Source organism: Bufo bufo, chromosome 1, assembly GCF_905171765.1.
Source record: "Bufo bufo chromosome 1, aBufBuf1.1, whole genome shotgun sequence".
In the NCBI taxonomy this organism is placed as follows: domain Eukaryota; kingdom Metazoa; phylum Chordata; class Amphibia; order Anura; family Bufonidae; genus Bufo; species Bufo bufo.
Genome location: NC_053389.1, coordinates 652,804,639 through 652,822,912, shown reverse-complemented (window position 1 = coordinate 652,822,912; position 18,274 = coordinate 652,804,639). Strand labels below are relative to the sequence as shown.

At 42.0% G+C, this 18,274-nt stretch overlaps 1 protein-coding gene across 3 annotated transcripts in view; it reads right to left on the bottom strand.

Moving 5' to 3' along the window:
- Window positions 1-9,579: 9,579 nt before the first annotated feature.
- The window catches only part of MYO5C (myosin VC), a 193,880-nt gene continuing 185,185 nt past the window's right edge, over window positions 9,580-18,274 (bottom strand). For all 3 annotated transcript variants that reach the window (XM_040413958.1, XM_040413959.1, XM_040413960.1), the window contains 5 exons: window positions 15,249-15,399; window positions 14,887-15,169; window positions 13,694-13,868; window positions 11,754-11,834; window positions 9,580-9,957 (listed from right to left, as the gene is read on the bottom strand). In XM_040413958.1, the coding sequence (XP_040269892.1) occupies window positions 9,805-9,957; window positions 11,754-11,834; window positions 13,694-13,868; window positions 14,887-15,169; window positions 15,249-15,399 (843 nt within the window). In that variant the 3' untranslated portion in view covers window positions 9,580-9,804. The remainder of the gene's footprint in view (window positions 9,958-11,753; window positions 11,835-13,693; window positions 13,869-14,886; window positions 15,170-15,248; window positions 15,400-18,274) is intronic.

Below are 18,274 nucleotides of genomic sequence, written 5' to 3'. Positions count from 1 at the left end.
AAAAGCACTAGGAAGCTTACTGCAGATAGGAACAGGGTGACAGCCCTTACTGGTAATCTACTTAGCAAGGTATTAAAACTAGTGTCTTTGAGAATGATGGTTACTTGAAGACAATGTCAAATGCTTTATTCCTGTCTTCACAATCTGTAATTGTTAGACCAAGATAATGTAGAAGTGTGTTCAAAATGGCTTCCCACTAGAGAAGACAATCCATATATTTTATCAGTACATACACCATGTTTACAGCATGTACATGTGCCAGCCCTAGTAACTAAAGACTCATGTTCCAATAATCGCTTTAGCAAACTACTATGAACTAATCATTTACATTAAAAATCTATGATAAGTTTGTAGGTTTGAATAATAATACACAAATACCTTAAAAAGACATATTACTGCATAATAATCATACACACATGTAACCTCATTAACCTGTAATATGTGCAGTACCGCGTGGTTGCTGTTGTTTTACCTGTGTTGCGGTGGGACCCAGAGTGTAACAGCGGCTGCTGTGCGCTGCTGTTCCCCTGCTTACCGCCGCGGTCCTGGGCGCTGTGTTCAGCGGTGATCTGTTGCCAGTGCTTCCCCATTCATCTCTGCAGTCCTGGGCTCTGTCCTTGTAGGTACTGTTTGTTCTGGGATCCGCTTCAGTTTCCTTTAAGCCCTGGCCACAGCATGCTTGCTGTTTGTTCCCTGCAGTACTTCCTTAAGGGCCGATGCGCGTCACTTCCTATGCTTAATGGGTTAGATAATGTGACCTCGCTGACCAATCCTAGCCCTCCTGCACATATATAAGTGGCTCAGCCCTCTTCCCAGATGCCTGAGTATCAAGGTCCTTGTGTCCTTCTAAGGTTGCCGTTATCTCTGCTTGTTTTCCTGTATACCTGACCCGTGCTTGTGTTTCTGGACTCCGCTACCTGTTTAATCCCTGCCTGCTTGCCTTGACTCTCCTTTTGTCGATCCGGATTGCCTGACCTATACATGTGCCGCCTGCCCTGACCTACTGCTTGTTTGACTTCACCTCTGCCTCATCCTTCAGTCCTGCACTGTTGCTCCTGGTTATGACTCGGCCTGCTGACTATGTCTGTACCTCTGGTACCTTGCTCAGGTACCTCCTGGTCCGCCTGGACCAACTGCCTTGTGTGCCAACCCTCCTCAAGAGGTAGCGACCTGGTGTTGCCCTCGGGAAAGTCTATCCCCACTATCAGGGGAACTGTGAAGATCGAGGGGTTCACTTAGACAACGCCCTTAGAGGAGGTAGTACCACAAACAAGGGGACCCTGTCTGGGAAGGGTTTTCAATATATATAAACACACAGCCTAAATAGGCTTATAACCACTCTTGTCCCAGAAACTAAAACTTAACCTTTAATGCATTTGTTTAAAATACCGGTAGTTAGAAAATGTGAGCAAGCTTAAAGGGTTAAAACTATCTGATACTCTATGAGTGCTGTGATATAATAGGGTGCGTGCAAGAATACAGGCGGGGGTGTCTTCCTTAGGGGACACTCACTGTCCTGAATAGTGTATTAACAGTACATTGTTCCATATAGCCGCATGCTGCTATAGAGCGATTCTTGCGAGGCAACCACTGTCCTCACTTGGGTCATACACAACTAAGTACTATATTGCAGCTCATGCAATCGCTAGCACTAACAGCGGTATTCAGAAACTAAAACCTAGGGGGGCAGGTGTTAGGTTTTAGTTTCTGAATACCGCACGTCGCACTTGGAGAAATTTATGGGTGATCTTAACTCCAATGATCAGAACATTAAGCTGACGTGGCTCTATAGTGGCGAACGTGTCGACTTTTTGGATCTTGCGATTAGTGTGGAGAACGATGGCCTTCTGGGCTTTGATATACACCGAAAGCCCACGGCTACAAATTCACTATTGTTCTCCTCCTCCTCGCATTATCCACAGGTCGCTCGTGCCATACCCATTGGACAATTCTGCCGAGCGAGGAGAATTTGTTCCAGTGAAGTAAGTTTTGAGCGGGAGGCAGCAGATCTTTCTAGGAGACTCCGAGAGAGGGGCTATAGTCATAAAGTTATCAAAAAGGGCTATGATAGGGCCAAAACCTCCTCGCGGGATAGTCTGCTTAAACAATCCTCAGGCAAAAAAGCAAAAGAAAAAGACTTTGGCTTTCCCAGGTTTATTACCAACTTTAATGCCCAATGGAGACAAATACAGGATATTCTCCATAAACATTGGCAGGTCCTTCGCACAGATAAAGACCTGAAAAAGGTCATTTCTGATAGACCGCTGGTTACCTGGAAGAGAGCCAAAAACTTGAGAGACATAGTGACCAGGAGCCACTATGTAGCCCCTACAAAAGGGGGGATATTTGGAGATAAGGGTCCACAGTGGGGTTTTTTCCCCTGTGGTGACTGCACTGCATGTAAATATATGATTCGATCTGACAAATTTACTAACACTAACAGAGAGAGGGAGTACAAAATCGTGCATCACATCTCCTGTAAAACGGAGGCGGTGATCTATCGTGCCGAGTGCCCTTGTGGCCTGATTTATATTGGGATGACCACAAGGGCACTCAGGACAAGGGTTCTTGAACACATCCGTGATATCAAGGCGGCAGCCGAGATCACGGAGTATGATAAGCTCAGGAAGCTAAAACCAGTGGCAAAACATTTCAGGGAGGCACATGGCTGCAATCCTAGGGGCATTCTCTTTAAAGGGATAGATCGTGTACGTTTGGGGATAAGAGGGGGTAATAAAAAAAAAGCTTCCTCCTCCAAAAGGAGACAAAGTGGATGGTTCTGCTCAACACGGTGACCCCTCATGGATTAAATGAGGCTTTGAGTTTCAAATCCTTTATTTAGGGTAGCGCTGTTACTGAATTTTTTCAGTGATTTTAACTGTTTTTTATTCTATTTAGTTTTCGTGTGGTCATGGTATGAGGAGTGGAGGTGTGCGAGTAGAGGAGCAACTTCCATATAGGTCGGGGATTCTGGTGATGCAAAACTAAGAAGAAGATGTCAACATGAAGTGAATCATGATACACGCACTCGAAATGAGGGACACATGGGATTCTAAATATATATAGTCTGGGTATCTTTTCATCTATGTGGTTAGGGTTATGATTTTGATTATGTGTCATTTTGGATGATGATGTGCCTGACTGGGCTGGTATAACCACTATTGATGGTACCCGGCTGGACTTGGGCACATCTATTATCCCTGAGTATGAATTATTAGTTTTATATATATTTATTATTAGGGATTTTGGAGTTTTTACTCTGATAATATTGGTGCATAGGCTATGTCACTATAAGTTGTAATACAACTCGTATTGGAAGATTTGTCGATCACTATGATTTTTTGTATGAGTATAGATGTTTTTTTCACAATTATGGATTTGGAATAATTATATATATGTCCAGTGTTGCTGGGGTGTTACGGTGGGCCCGACTGCACTGGACCCACTATGTTTTGGTGGGCCCATTTGCACTTGGGTCCATCGATCATTCCCTGCGGTGCTTCACACTATTTATGAATTTATGAAAATGTCCCTTTTATGGGCTTGATAGGACACAATTTTTATCTAATGGAATCTACACCTCTATGGAATGAATTGTTGGATGGGTTACTTAAATCTGTCTTTGGTAATATTGGTATGAGAGCAACATCACTTTTGTTTTTGGAATATTATTGTTTTCCTCTACATATATATATGTACATAATTGATGTATATTTATCACGTCTTAGAGGAAATACATATTGTATCACATAATTATGCACATAATCTCTGTTGGTGATAGATTGTTGTAATCATGGTGTCATGGATATGTAAATTTATTGCTAAAAATCATGGGATTCAAATAGTGTGGAATCATGGTATTCTTCCTGTATACATCTATCATGTTAATTTGTTGTAATCTTGTATGAAATCATGGTACTGTGGAATTATAGTTTTTCTTGTTGGGAATCCGGGCACTTAATTGTCCATAGAATCATGTTATTGCTGATGTATTAATTTACTATTATACAGTACGACACCAAGGATCCCTTGTATAATTATGTGATCATGGATATGCGTATCCATGATCTAACTTTATAATATATGGTATGGAGTTTTTGTTCATTCCTCCTGATCCCTCCCGCTCTTCTCTTTTTTACCCCTCTTTTCTATCTTCTCTGCTATTAGTTCTGAATATTCAGCGGTCCTCTGTCATTTTTGAACCATATACACTCAATGTAGACTCTATTTAGGGCTAAAACCATTTCCCATATATTTGAAGAGGGTTTGACATTTCCAGAGTCCAATGGCATGTCTGCTGTATGAGCTGATGCAGCGCTTGGCCAGGATGCGCTGTGCGCCGGGTCACGTGGGGACGCCGCTGTGTTTCCTTGGGAGGCGGGCTGGAACGCATGTTTGCGTTCCACCCCTCCTCCTGATGAATGCGGCGCCTCCATGATGTCCACGGCGTGCATCATCGGGCACAAGCGCTCGGTTAACAGGTATCAGCCGAGTTATATCAATTACTTACATATGTGCAGCCACATGAGGGGTATAAAGGGGGAGCCATAGCCACACTCTCATTAACCTCCTGACGAAGCTGAGGCGAAACGCGCGTCGGGGTTCTTGCCTGCCCTGTGTTCGGTGTCTCAGCCCTTCATCATGTCTATGGGTATGTTCACGTTCCCAGTGGGTACTTCTGTGTAATAGCTTGTTATTTTGTAGTCTGCTATCCATGACCTGTTGTTTAGGGGTATATTCATTTGAAATTATTTAACGGATGGTATGTGATTATGTGCTCTAGAATACTACCATTTAGGGCCTCATCAGTACGCACTACTCTCTACTGGGCTGTGCAGTGAGGTGAATATCACAGTCACTTGTAGCAGGTATTTACCTGATATTTGCTGCTTGTGAATTACCTCACTGCATATTGCATGGACATGTATATCATCTATTTGGCGGGCTTTTGAGGCACCGACAGGGGGGACTACTGTATCCAGGTTGTTTTGCTGATTTTTCTCCATAGTAATTCTGTGAAAATGTCTTTAAATAATTTTTGATCAATTGATGATTTAATAAAATATTTATATTTTTATTGGGCATTCTATGGTTGTTTTTCTAGCAACATTTTTAGGTTTATATGATTGGTTCTGGTTGCCCTCATTTATGGTATCGTAGGGAGGCCTCTTCTTCTTTTTCGGTTCTATAAAACCTAGGGGGGCAGGTGTTAGGTTTTAGTTTCTGAATACCGCTGAACCCCCGCCTGTATTCTTGCAGGCACCCTTTTATATCGCAGCACAAAGCTTGCTCACATTTTCTAACTATTTTAAACAAATGCATTAAAGGTTACGTTTTAGTGTCTGGGACAAAAGTGGTTATAAGCCTATTTAGGCTGTGTGTTTATATACTTAGAGGAGGTAGGACATGTGCACTCCCGCTGGTTCGTGACACAGAGCCAAGTGGGCTTAGTCTGGCAGCAAGGGGGCTGTTGGACTTCTGTGTCACACCGCCTGTGGGCGGTGACCACCACATGAAGCTGCTCCAGATTAGAATAGGTACCCACTCAAAAGAGGCAACCTTAACGTGGTGAATGGGCTTATGCTTTTTTATCAAAATGTATACAAATGCCTTGTGTACAGTCAGAGATTATGGCATTGTATGAAATGAATTATGTGGAGAAGCAATATGAAGTGTGCTGAGAAGCAATAGATCAATGCATAGCATGTGGATGTGCAATTCTAACCCCTTTTTTGGAATTTTTAACCTCATTAACCTGTATGTTTTAGTCATAAGTGCAAAAGCATTACAAATAAGGCCTCATGCATATGACCGTGGTTTGGGTCTACATCTGAGCCGCATTTTTTGCAGGTTGGGTGCGGACCCATTCACTTCCATGGGCCGCAAAAGATGTGTTGTGTGGGACCACAAAAAAAAAAGAACATGTTCTATTCTTGTCCATATAACGGACAGGGATAGGACTGCTCTATTGTGGGCCAGACGTTCCGTTATGCAAAATGCAGAACGCACACGGCCGGTATCCGTGTTTTGTGGATCCGCAATTTGCAGACTGCAAAACGGACACGGTTGTGTGCATGAGGCCTAAGGCATGAAACATCAATTCTACAAGCATTTATGCAGGATAAACAATGACAATACAAGACATATAAAAACAGGTAATAAAACAATGTAAACAGGTACCAAACTGCTACTGAATACCATTTATTTATGTGAAATGATTTTCATTTGTAAACATTTGTCTTCACATTCATGATTTTCTTCATTTACACAATTTCATTTTCATGTGTAACAGAACCCAGTCTTCAAAGAGCTTCTCCGGTCAAATGCACATGGCTGGAGAACTATAGTATAACAGAAATAATGGTGCAGTTCCCTTTTAGTTGTTTATGCTCAAGCTAATGTCCATTAACTTCTTGTATATTGTCATGAACTGCCCAAGGAGACATCTACTTTGAGCTGTATGCCCCCTGCTGACTACAAAAGAAATTACATGCAACAGAGGCACAAAGAGTCCAAAGTAGATTGCACCATTCAGCAGCATAGGTATTATCTCTAAAATATAGCTCTACTGTCATATGCGTCCCACTTTCTTTACCTTAAGGGCATCTGTCAGCAGATTTGTATCTATGAAACTGGCGGACCTGTTACATGTGCACTTAGCAGCTAAAGGTATCTGTGTTGGTCCCCATGTTCATATGAACCCACATTTCTTAGAAAATTCTGTTTTAATAAATGCAAATGAGCCACTAGGAGCAACGGGAGCGTTGCCCTTACACCTAGAGGCTCAGCTCTCTCTGGAACTGCTGCGCCCTCTGCATTATGATTGACAGGACCAGACATGATGGGGTTTATAACGCCTGGCCCTGTCAAAGTGGAGAGGGCATTATTGTAGATGCAGAGAGCTGAGGCTCTAGGTGTAACAGCAACGCCCCAGTTGCTCCTAGAGGCTCATTTGCATATATTAAAACATAATTTTTCTCAGCAATGTGGACACATATGTACATGGGACCAACACAGATGCCTTCAGTTGCCAAATGCACATGCAACAGGTCCGCCAGTTTCATAGGTACAAATCTGACAGATGCCCTTCAAATGAGCTTTATATTGAGGCACATGTTAAAAGAGAGATAACAGATATAAAAACATTTGTGTCAAAATAAAATACCACTATAAAAATATGACAGTTTGTATACAATTGCTTTTCATTATCTATGAACAATATGAAGACAAAATCCATGAAAAATATACAAAGAAGGTAAAATAAGGCAGAGCTCTACATCCTACCTACATGATGGGAGTAAAATACTTTCTGTTCTTGTGTAGACATAGAAGCGGCCATAGACTTCCTCTTTTGCATTTTTAGACCTTGCTCACCCTATATACTAGCTGTGAATTACAGATTAAATAGATCAAATATATGGAGATCTTTAGGTCTTGTTTTGTCAGTAGGAAGAACAAAGGCCTCACAATGCCTACAACAGAACATGCAGTGTATTTTAACCTTTTCCTGAAAAGAGGATTTTCCATATTTGCGTTTTCTTTTTTCCTTCCTGCCCTTCCAGATTCATAACTTTTTAATTTTTCTGTTTACATAGTTGTATGAGGGTTTGTTTTTTTGCAGGACAAGTTGTACTTTCTAATGACTCAATTTAATATTGCATACAGTATAGTGGGAAGCTGAAAACAAATTCCAAATCTGTTTTAATACTGAAAAAAAAAAACTTTGGAAAATCATTTTTTGGGCATTTTTTTTTTTTCCATTACACTCCTGGGAAAAGCCGCCTCAGATGCCCCAATTTACCATGGCATGTGAGGGTTTAAATGTCTGTGATAGGCGTTATCACCAATCACAGACATTAGCTCCACTCCAGAAGCCCTCTTTAGACCTGACCAACGCTGGCCAGAAAGAGGTTAAAGGGAATATGTTGTCGGAAAATTACCTTTTAAACCAAGTATTTATTTTATTTTACACATTTTTTTCCCCCTATTATTTCTTTATTAAAAAGAGACTTCCTGTTCTGTAGAGATGACTTCTCTGCAGCGCTCTCATTATCATCACCCACAGGATTACAGTTAAAGATAACATATTTTTTTCTAGAAAACTCTCCTATGGAAGTTAATGAGTTGCCTCCAGTCTATTGTGTCTATGGTGGCTGCTGTAAAGCATATCTAATAACATAGCAAGATGGCTGCCCCCATAATCTTGCATAAAATAGAATAAACAATCAGAAAATAAAAATGTTCGAAAAAAAGAATGTGTCACTATCTCATTTTAATTGGCAGAAAAATTATAGGTGACACATTCCCTTTATGCACAAACATGAAAAATACACTTGTGTATTCCTCCATTGACAACCATTGATTCAAAGAACATTTAGAAACATACTGTACATAGCAAATATGTGAACAAAGTCATGCAATAAATAGCCATTAAAATTTTGTGACTAATTCCAAACATAAAACGCTAAAAATAAAATTCAACTTTTAGCTAAATAAACAGTGGCACAATACAAAACAATTCATAATTATGCTCAGTAATCAAAAACAAATCAGTTGTAAGCAAGAATTGCCTGGGGACTTTAATGATGGGATCTTCTTATCAATGTAAAATATAGACAGAAGAGAGTAAATATCACCTACTATAGCTACAGAGGCCCTAACATAAGTATTAAGCTAAATCATATTACTGGTTTCATTATAATCATATATTGTGCCTGTGAATAAAGCAGTAATATGTAGATTAGCTTTTTAAGCATAGAAATCCACCCTTCTCAATGTGGTAAGTGGTGTATATGATATGTACATGCTGGAACATAGCTCTAGGCCACAGCTCTGCCCTCAGCATGCTGATGTCTAGCTCTGTCAATCAAGGGGAGGGGGGAGTGTGCAGAGAACAGGGGTTTTACAAACGCAGTGCTCCAAGGACTTAGCCCTACCCCTGGTGCTCCAACCTGCTCATATGCATATAAATACAATGCAGATATCTTTGCATCTGTTTAGCATACAGACAAAAGAAAGGTATAGTTCTAATCAGTATAATGAGCCCTACCAGGCAGTATGCCTAGTTTAATAGGGTTGATCCTGGTGACAGAGCTTCTTTAAGAATATGCATGGCTCTAACATATATTGGCCACTCTATAGGCAAACAATGACATACGTTGCACATTCACTCCTACTGTAAAACAAGAGTATACCATGTTGTATACATTTTTTATGTTAGCCCTCTAAGATTATAAAAAAAGCATACCAGTCTGATAGAGGTCAAAATGACACTTTTTCAACACTGTCAAGTAAATGGAGCACTACAGGTACATTTGATGTATACGCAGTGTCGGACTGGAATACCTAGGGCCCACCAGTAAAATTTATTTTGGGGGCCCACTGTACAGATACATTCAAATATAATAAATAATCTAACAAGTTTTTTATATGAACATATGCTGGTTGAGGCGCTGTACATATATGTATGTAGTGCAGTAAATCTACTGTGTTATGTGCCACTTGTGCAGGGGGTAGGAGACTAGGGGCCCACCGGGGGATTCCCCTGTACCCCTGTGGGCCAGTCCGAGCCTGTGTATACACCAAGAGATTTCCTGGCATATACACCAAACGTAGGGCTTACCTGTAGGACACATGGAACCTATTGAAAACCTTTCACCTTTACTATTAAACCCTTGAAATGATGAGATAATTTTACAACTCCAACACTTCAAAATATCTAAGTTTAGAACAGTAGGCAGTTTAACTAGATATAGATTCCTGGGAGGGCCGTCCAAGTTCTGTACCTGCCCCTTATGCAGCCTTTTATATTCTCTTAAGAAAGCCAAGCTTGAGGCTGCTGGGAATCTGGATGGTTTCCAGTGCATGAGGAGATGGGCTGAATGGGAATGTCACTTGGAAGAGGTATTTACTATCCAACATTAGCTGTGGTCCACCTTCACGACTGCTTAGCATGGACTAGAAGAAAAAAGATAAAAAAAAAAAAAAAGTAATATAATAACAAGTTAAATCCTCTTATAAATAAATGAAATAGTTAAAGGCAACCTGTCAGCAGTTTTGACCCCCAAAGCACTATCACTGCTATACAGGGGTAGGAAGACCATATGTGCCATAAGTAATATAACACAGTCCTTACAAAAAGCACTTTGAACATCTCATGTGCAACATGCAAATTTATCTCCGAGTATCAGCTGGACATCTCTTCTGCAGGCAAGTGTCCTGCAATGTCAGTGGCAACCCCTCCTGTCTAGGCTTGATTAATGTTTCTGATGTCTACTGCATCATTCACTGTCCCCTGCAAAGAGATCTAAATGAGGTCTTATCTGCTGAAGAAAAGCCCAGTGGGTACTTGGAGATTAGACTGCATTCGGGGCAGGACTTCTTCAAAGTGCTCTTTTTAATGTATGCTTTTCTTCTGATGACACACATGGATATGGTCAGAAAGGTCTTCCATTAACCCATATAATGGTCCTAGTGGTTTGAGAGTCTAAACCCACCTAATCTACACAATCTGGACAGTGATACAGTTTCCCAAACATCGGATAGTACTGATGGGGTTTTAACCATTGGATTTTGTTTTATAATACATTTTTGGGGGGAAAAATGACAACCAATCAAGACGCCACTAAATTTAGACCTTCAATCTGTCACTTTTATAGCCACCTTTCTGTCATTCAGAGGATTGTATTTGCATAGACCTGACAAAAAGTTGTGACAAAATTTGGGGAATTGATAAGCTGTGTTCTTATGCCCGATATGGTCGCCTCAAAGGCTTGTAGTTGGCAAGTGCACCAGGCAAACTACAAACTGAAGGGTTTTCATGTGCCTAGTAAATTTATACACACTTTAGTTAAGTCATCAATAATTAAAAAGGATGATGGGAGACAACAGGCTTACTCTACTTTCCATGATGCAACACTTGGGTTGTCTCAATGTTTACTGCACCTGCACAACTGACCGCTCATGTGGAAGTCATAATACGTATGAAATACCCGTCATGTGTATGGCACTGCTGCTAAATGTTCATAAAAACCCTGTGAGGCCACAGGAGAGGAAAGATGCATTTAAAATATATTGGTGTGTAAAGTCAACAATCAAACGCTCTATTTGCCTTTGGGGGGTATATTTCTATTTGCTCCATCACTGACATCATGCAAGCAGAATAGCAGCGTCTCAAAGTGTTTAAACAATGCATTGCACACCTAATGTAAAGACCAGCTCTATCTCCATCCTGAAACCACTTTACACATGATATTAGGGTCTGGCATAATCATCTATTTCCTAATGATGTCATGTTACAATTGCTAAAAGATCGGGCATGTTGAAGTCCATGTCAAATCCTACCTTCCCTTACACATTTGCCACTGGGGAGGATAGTCTGGTGATCCTCCTACATACTAGATAGTTGGCCAGTTCGCCCAAAATTTAAACAGATTGCATATGGGGTCCACTGAGACAAGTCATTGGCTGCTGCAGAGCACACGCTACCATCCATGTGGGTGACCGGAAGTGGAATGCAGAAAGCCTGGGAGCCAGAACTGAGTGGCAGGCAGCAGGTAATGTGCTTCTCATTACAGGTTCCTTTAGGATGGAGGGGTTAAAAAAATCTAGAGCAACCCTTTTAACATTCTCATTCCATTTAAAGGTTAATGTTCAAATAGTCAAACATAGAAAAGGAGGTCCATGAGGTGAAAAAAGGAAACAATATACAATGCTAAACAACTTCTATGTCTACTGCTACTCGTATGACTTACCTGAACCCTACGAACAAATGAGGGTGTTACTCGCTTCTCAAAATCATCGATAGGAGTGTAGGAATTTAGTATCTTAACAATCTGAAATAAAAGAAGGAAGAAAACCATGAAATCAACAGCACCAAGAATGATAATAGTAATTAGCTATAGCACAAAAAATTGGGGTATGTATTATCCACTAATCACCAAACATTGGGGTCTGAAATTAAACACATAGGTGGTCATTTACTATCACATATACGCCAGTTATCTGGCGTATATCTGTCTCAGTGTCACGGTGCGGTTTACCGTGACGTGTATTGCCACGCAGGCTGGCTGCATGCCTTTTGCATACTGGCTGTGGATGATTCCCTGCAGGCTGGTTGCTTTTGGCTGCATGCTGGCTGCGGTATTAGTGTGAACCTGCCCGTGTGTCTATATTTCCGTTTCTGTGTCCTGTTTCGGTGTTCATGGTTGCCATGGGCAACGCCCGGTACTGCAGCCTTGTGCTGTGTTCTGGTTTCCTGACCTGTAAGGATTAATCCCCCTTAGTTGCTCTGTGGGTGTGTTCCTCACAGGTGCACTCGTTGGGCGGGTATTTCTCCCTGTGATCCGTGTGTTTCTGGGTCAGTCTTCCTGGTTCTGTTCTGTTCCTTGTTATGCTTTGTTTTGCCCCTTGCTGCTGATCCTTGGGGTTCTGTCTGCCATACTTTGGTGTGGTTCCACCTTGCTCTGCATTGTTGTTTTTCGTTTTGTTTGTAAGCCATGTTCTGTCCATAGCCTAGCAGAGTTAGTCTGCGTCTGTTTCTGTTATGCCTATTTCTGTTCTTGTTTGTGGCAGTTTACTCTGCTTCTGTTCATGTCTGTTTGTCTACCTACAGAAGTGGGTTCCTGGCTTCCTCGGAGGGGGAATCACCATCCGTGTGCAGCTCTGCCTGGGGCTGCTTAGCTTCCACTGCTTGCGGCGCAGGTAACTGCTTCTGGCTCTGTCCTGTCTATTCCTGGTTTCTGTCTTGCCCATATTTCTGTTTATGCCTGTATTACTGTAAATACCTTCGTAGGTATCTCTTGTTCCTCCTGACCAGTTGCTACTGTACGGGTGCGGCTCTGGAGTGGCACCTGGCAGCTACCCTAACGGCAAAGTCTATCCACACCATCAGGGGCTCTAGTGAAGTCCAGGTAGCTGCTTAGTCATGCCCCTTCAGGGTACATACCGTCAGTAGCACAGTGAGTTTTCACCCGCTGATCTGTAACAGTACTCTGCGGCACGTTTGTCATTGTCATGTGCTTCTGTTACCTTGCATTAAAGTTTCTGTGTTACGTAGCCTGTTTTGCCGTGTCCTGCCGTGCCTGACGTCTCGGGGGTTCCCTGCGGGATCCCCGACACATTACACGCAGACTGAGGCGCAAAGGTTATTTGTGCCGCAATCTGCTACTTTTCTCCGCTCCGGCCAGGTCTAAAAAAGGGGGCATGTCGTAGGAAAGGGGGCGGGCCAGGAGGCCTGTCTCATTTATCATTTTCTACGCCTCTTTTAGACGTAGAGAATGTTCTAAATCTACGCCAGCAGGGAAGCTCGAAGATTTAGACTGGCAGTGGATGTGACAAAGCCTCTACATATCTTTGGCGGAACCCACCTCCAGTGCAGGGGTTATTAAGACCGGTGTCTATAATGCTGGATCTGTATGCGTAGACCGGTAAAAATGTGAAAAAAATATCGAAACGGATCCATTTGTCCGTATGACAAATGGACAGACAGATCCGTACTTGCAATGCATTTGTAAGACGGATCAGGCTCCTGATCAGTCTTAAAATGCAATCAGTTGGCATACGTTTGGAACTTCCTGCCGTGTTCCTCTGCCGCAAGTGTGAAAGTAGCCTTGTCTTGGTATCAAATTTTTTGTACACAGGAGAATGGAAAAAAAAATCAATATAACTGTATATTAAATGACAGTAACATTACCTGGACTGTAGAAAGAGCGGTGCAGTGCTCATATATTTCTTTAGCGTCTTCATCTTTGATTTTCTTAACCTGTAATAACCATGCTGCTTGAGAAAGAGGTTCTAGGGTTTCCTTGGCTGCACTTCCCTGAAGATTCTTTCCTTGCAGCCATTCTTCCAGATAACTTATATTACATCTAGATAAATAAGAAAGGCATGGGTAATTGGGAAGTTTTGCAATAAAATGGGTTGCAATGGTGATGCAAATGCTGTGACCTAGCAGATCCAAAAGACTGCACTGTTAATGCACTCAAGATAAGACTATTGCAGCAAATCTCAAAAGCGCTGCACCTATGATGGTAATGCGAATGACAAATCAGAGTTATCATGATTTGTCCCTCTTGCATAGCAAAATATCAGCACTGCATAGTGTATGATAGTGTATTGCATGGTGCATGTACAATACAGACAACTTCTGTCATTGAAAGGCTACTTTCGCACTAGCGTTTTTTGCAGATCCGTTATGGATATGAACGGATCCTGTTTATTATGTCTTCTATAGCCATGACGGATCCGTCATGAACACCATTGAAAGTCAATGGGGGACGGATCCGTTTTCTATTGTGTCAGAGAAAACAAATCCGTCCCCATTGACTTACATTGTGTATCAGGACAGATCCGTCTTGCGCCGCACCAAATCGCAGACAGAAAAATGATGGATCTCAATAGCGGAATTGAAAATGCAGGTGTGAAAGTAGCCTTAGGTGGTCAATTAAAAATAGGGCTCCCAACCCAGACTGACCCCACTCCTACCCTAATGAGCAGCATAATGCATACACGGCTCTCCCTCTCTACAGGTGCTGAAATTGTTACCAAACCAGAGAAGAGGTTACCGGCACAAGAGCCTCGTTCTTTCTCACACTTTCCAAGGATCAGAAGGGAGAGGATAACTCAAAAATACAGTCACTGGTAAGAAGATTACATTCACTACAGATTACATCATGTACCTTTCTAACAGGTCAGAGAATAAAATTGTTTGGGGGAGTGCTACTTTAATTGGTATCTTAGTGGATATATTATCACTCTTTAAACCCTCTTTAAAATATATGTTATTCTGGATAACAAATCAAATTCAGCAAATCTTAAACCTGGGCTCATGTGATATGAGCTCATGTGCCTTTTGTTTATGGAATATACATTTGACATAACTCGTACCTTATCTGCATTCCTTTCCTACAAGAGCACATGTCCTTGCGCAGGAAAAGACTATTGAGGGTGACTGTGGAAATCAGGAAGAATAGTTGCTTTACTGTCTGTTTCTGAAGCTCAGGGTCCATGCCATGCTGACACATCGTGGTGTAAAAATAACTCAGCTGCTGCAGTATTGAAGTAATAGTATATGCATCTGTATCGTCTATACTGGACGACCGCTTGCGGAATCCTGTAGGCTTTGCCACTGATATCCCATGAAGACTTTCATATTCCAGCATTCCAGGTACTGGAACATAACATACCATAGTTTAGATACAGTACAATCTAACTATTTCTAGTACTAGTACATCTGCTTTTTTACTTACCAATCATTGGCTGGATATTATTCTCCATCACAGTAATAAACTGGTGGAAGATGCGAATAGCCAAGTCACTGATAATCTGCCTGTATTCTGATAAATCAAAGTTCTTCAGACAGTTCTTATTCTGAAGTGGCACATTATATTTCATGAACTCCTACAAGTAATACATGTTAAAAGGATAATTACTATATACATACATGTAAACATTATATTAATGCCTCATTATCACATAGTTAAAGGGGTCTTCCGGGATTTTAATATTGATGGTCCGACACCCAGCACCCCTGCCGATAAGCTGGATGAAGGGGAGGCTGCTCTCCGTGTGCTTGCAGCATTCCTTTCATTGTTTACCTGCTTGCCGTCGACAGTGCAGCAGTGAGCAGGTGTAATTACAAGCTTCTCTATTCACTTCAATGGGATGGCTCATTTTTTATTCAAGTGTAAAGGAACGAGCTGTCCCATAGAAATGAATGGGACGGCTTGTAGTTACATCTGCTCAACCTGCGCTGTTGACGGCGAGCAGGTGAACAAACAAGGGAAGGCTGAATTTGCACGAAGCGCAGCCCTCTCATTAACCAGCTGATCAGCGGGGTGCCGGGTGTTGGACACCTGCTGATCTGATATTAGTGACCTATCCTGAGGATAGGTCATAAATATTAAAATCCTGGTAAAACCCTTTAAACAGGACCTATCACTACAAAATCCAATGCACTCAGAAAAAAGCAGCATGTTACAGAGCAGGAAAAGCCGATCAGATTGATATATAGTTTTGGGAAAAGATTCAGTAAAACCTGTAATTTATACGAGAGGATGCTGAGAAGTTCCTGGCTTTGCCATTTTCCAGTTGGAATTGAAAGATGAATTTGGAGTCATATGAAAGCCTGATATCTTGTTATGTAAATGTGCAAATATCAGATGTCTACGATTGTTGTTATTAGTTTTTGTTTCTCCAGGGAAAGTCTGCAAAGGACATTCACACTGAGATGTCACAAACACTAGGGGAAAAGTGTCCTCAGTGTGAATGTCCTTTCCCTGGAGAAACAAAAACTTTATGACGGCCCGTAACGCCACAGACGTGAAACTTCCCTGTGCCTCTGCCATCTCAGGTTCTACCCGAAATAAAAAATAGTTACCGGTATAACAATTGTAGACATCTGATATTTGCACAGTTACATAGCAAGATATCAAGCTTTTATATGGCACCAAATTCATTTTTCAGTTCAATCCTGAAGGGGGCAAAGCCAGGAACTTCTCGGCATCCTCGTACATTTATATCTCTGCTCTCCTGTGACAGCTATCGCTCTATGCACACTTATACCCAATCACGGATAACCCCTTCTTCCTGTACAAATTGCAGGTTTTACAGAATCTTTTACCACAAGACTATATATCAATCCGCTCAGCCTCTCCTGCTCTGTAATATGGCGTTTCCAAATTGCATTGCATTTTGTGGTGACAGGTCCTCTTTAAGTTTACCTATGGAAGCTAAAAGAAAACACCATGGAAAAGCTACCCATTAAAATATTTAGTCTAGACAACCACAAGTAATTTCTAAATATGACCCCTAATGCGTTTCTTAGCAGCCCTCAGCTGTCATGTAGCTGCTGTGACGTCACAGCAGTCAAGGAACCATGCTGCTCGGACCGTAAGCGTAACGGAGCAGCGGTGTGGCTGCGGACACGTAAGTGGTGTTTTCATGTTCAGGAAGACAGGGGAGGATCCCAGGGGTTGTAGGCACAAAGTGGACATACCCTTTAGAACATATGTTTCAGGTGATTTTCGGCATAAGCTGTTGTGTGAATATTAGAGAGGCAGCACTATTTTGGACCATTATATGACTTAAAGCATGCATTTTTCATCAGGTTTCTCCTCTGCAAGCTCAATCTCTGATTAGAGAGTAGAGTGGAGAGACTAACTGCTATGTTTCCCTTAGACAGCACATGAAGAAGAGATGCTGTTCCACTATCTGTCTACAGCACACCCTCAGAAGCAGCATGAAGGACAGAGTAGGGATATAATTAGCAGTGTAAGGCCTCATGCACACGACCGTGGTGTGTTTTGCAGATCCGCAAAACACGGATGGCGTCCGTGCGCTTTCCGCAATTTGGGGAACGGCACGGGCAGCCTTCAATATAAATGCCTATTCTTGTCCGCAAAGCTCGGACCAGAATAGGACATGTTATATTCTTTTTAGCGGGGCCACGGAACGGAGCAACGGATGCGGACAGCATACTGAGTGCTGTCCGCATCTTTTGCGGCCCCATTGAAGTGAGCCGCCAAAACAACGGCCGTGTGCATGAGGCCTAACTATGAACCCAGCACTGGCGCTGCTTCAGCTGCTTCTGCCTACACCCTCCCCTCCCCAGAGACTTCAATGGACAGCAGCTGTAACCTGATTGCTTAGTGAGCTGCTAATACGTCTTGTTTTTCAAGACAGATTTTAGCAGTGAACTGAAAGTGACTTCTCAGCGCAGGAGGTTCCATTACTGATGTATGCAAAGTTTGTTGAAAGGACAGTACCTATTTAACGGAGTTGGAGAGGATTATATAAACAAAACTAATTCAACAGAGCAATTAATGGGCTGTTTCTAACATACATTATTTAGAGACATAAAAGCCTTCCCCTCCTAGTTGTATAAGCTGATAATGTGGAACATAAAGCAAAAAAAGGTTCTACATATCAAATTCAGGCTAAGTCATAGACTTGCTTGGAAATGTAAATATACAATAGTTTGAGTGGTTACGAGACACCACCAGGTTTAAATGGAACAAGGGAACCTGTCACCAGGTCTGCGGACAGTAAACTACTGCCATGCTGTTATGCAGCTGCGGTTTAGGGTCCCAAACTTGCCCATAGCAAACCCATCCATCCCCACAAAAGAAGGTAAATGAAATTCAAGGTTTCCCAGAGAAGTGTCTGGGACTCTTCGCTAGTGGCATCAAGTACATGCACACTACATCGTTTAAGCCAAGGATGGCTCACCTTACTTGACTGCTTGTTGTGTAGTGTATGCATCATCAGCACAGTG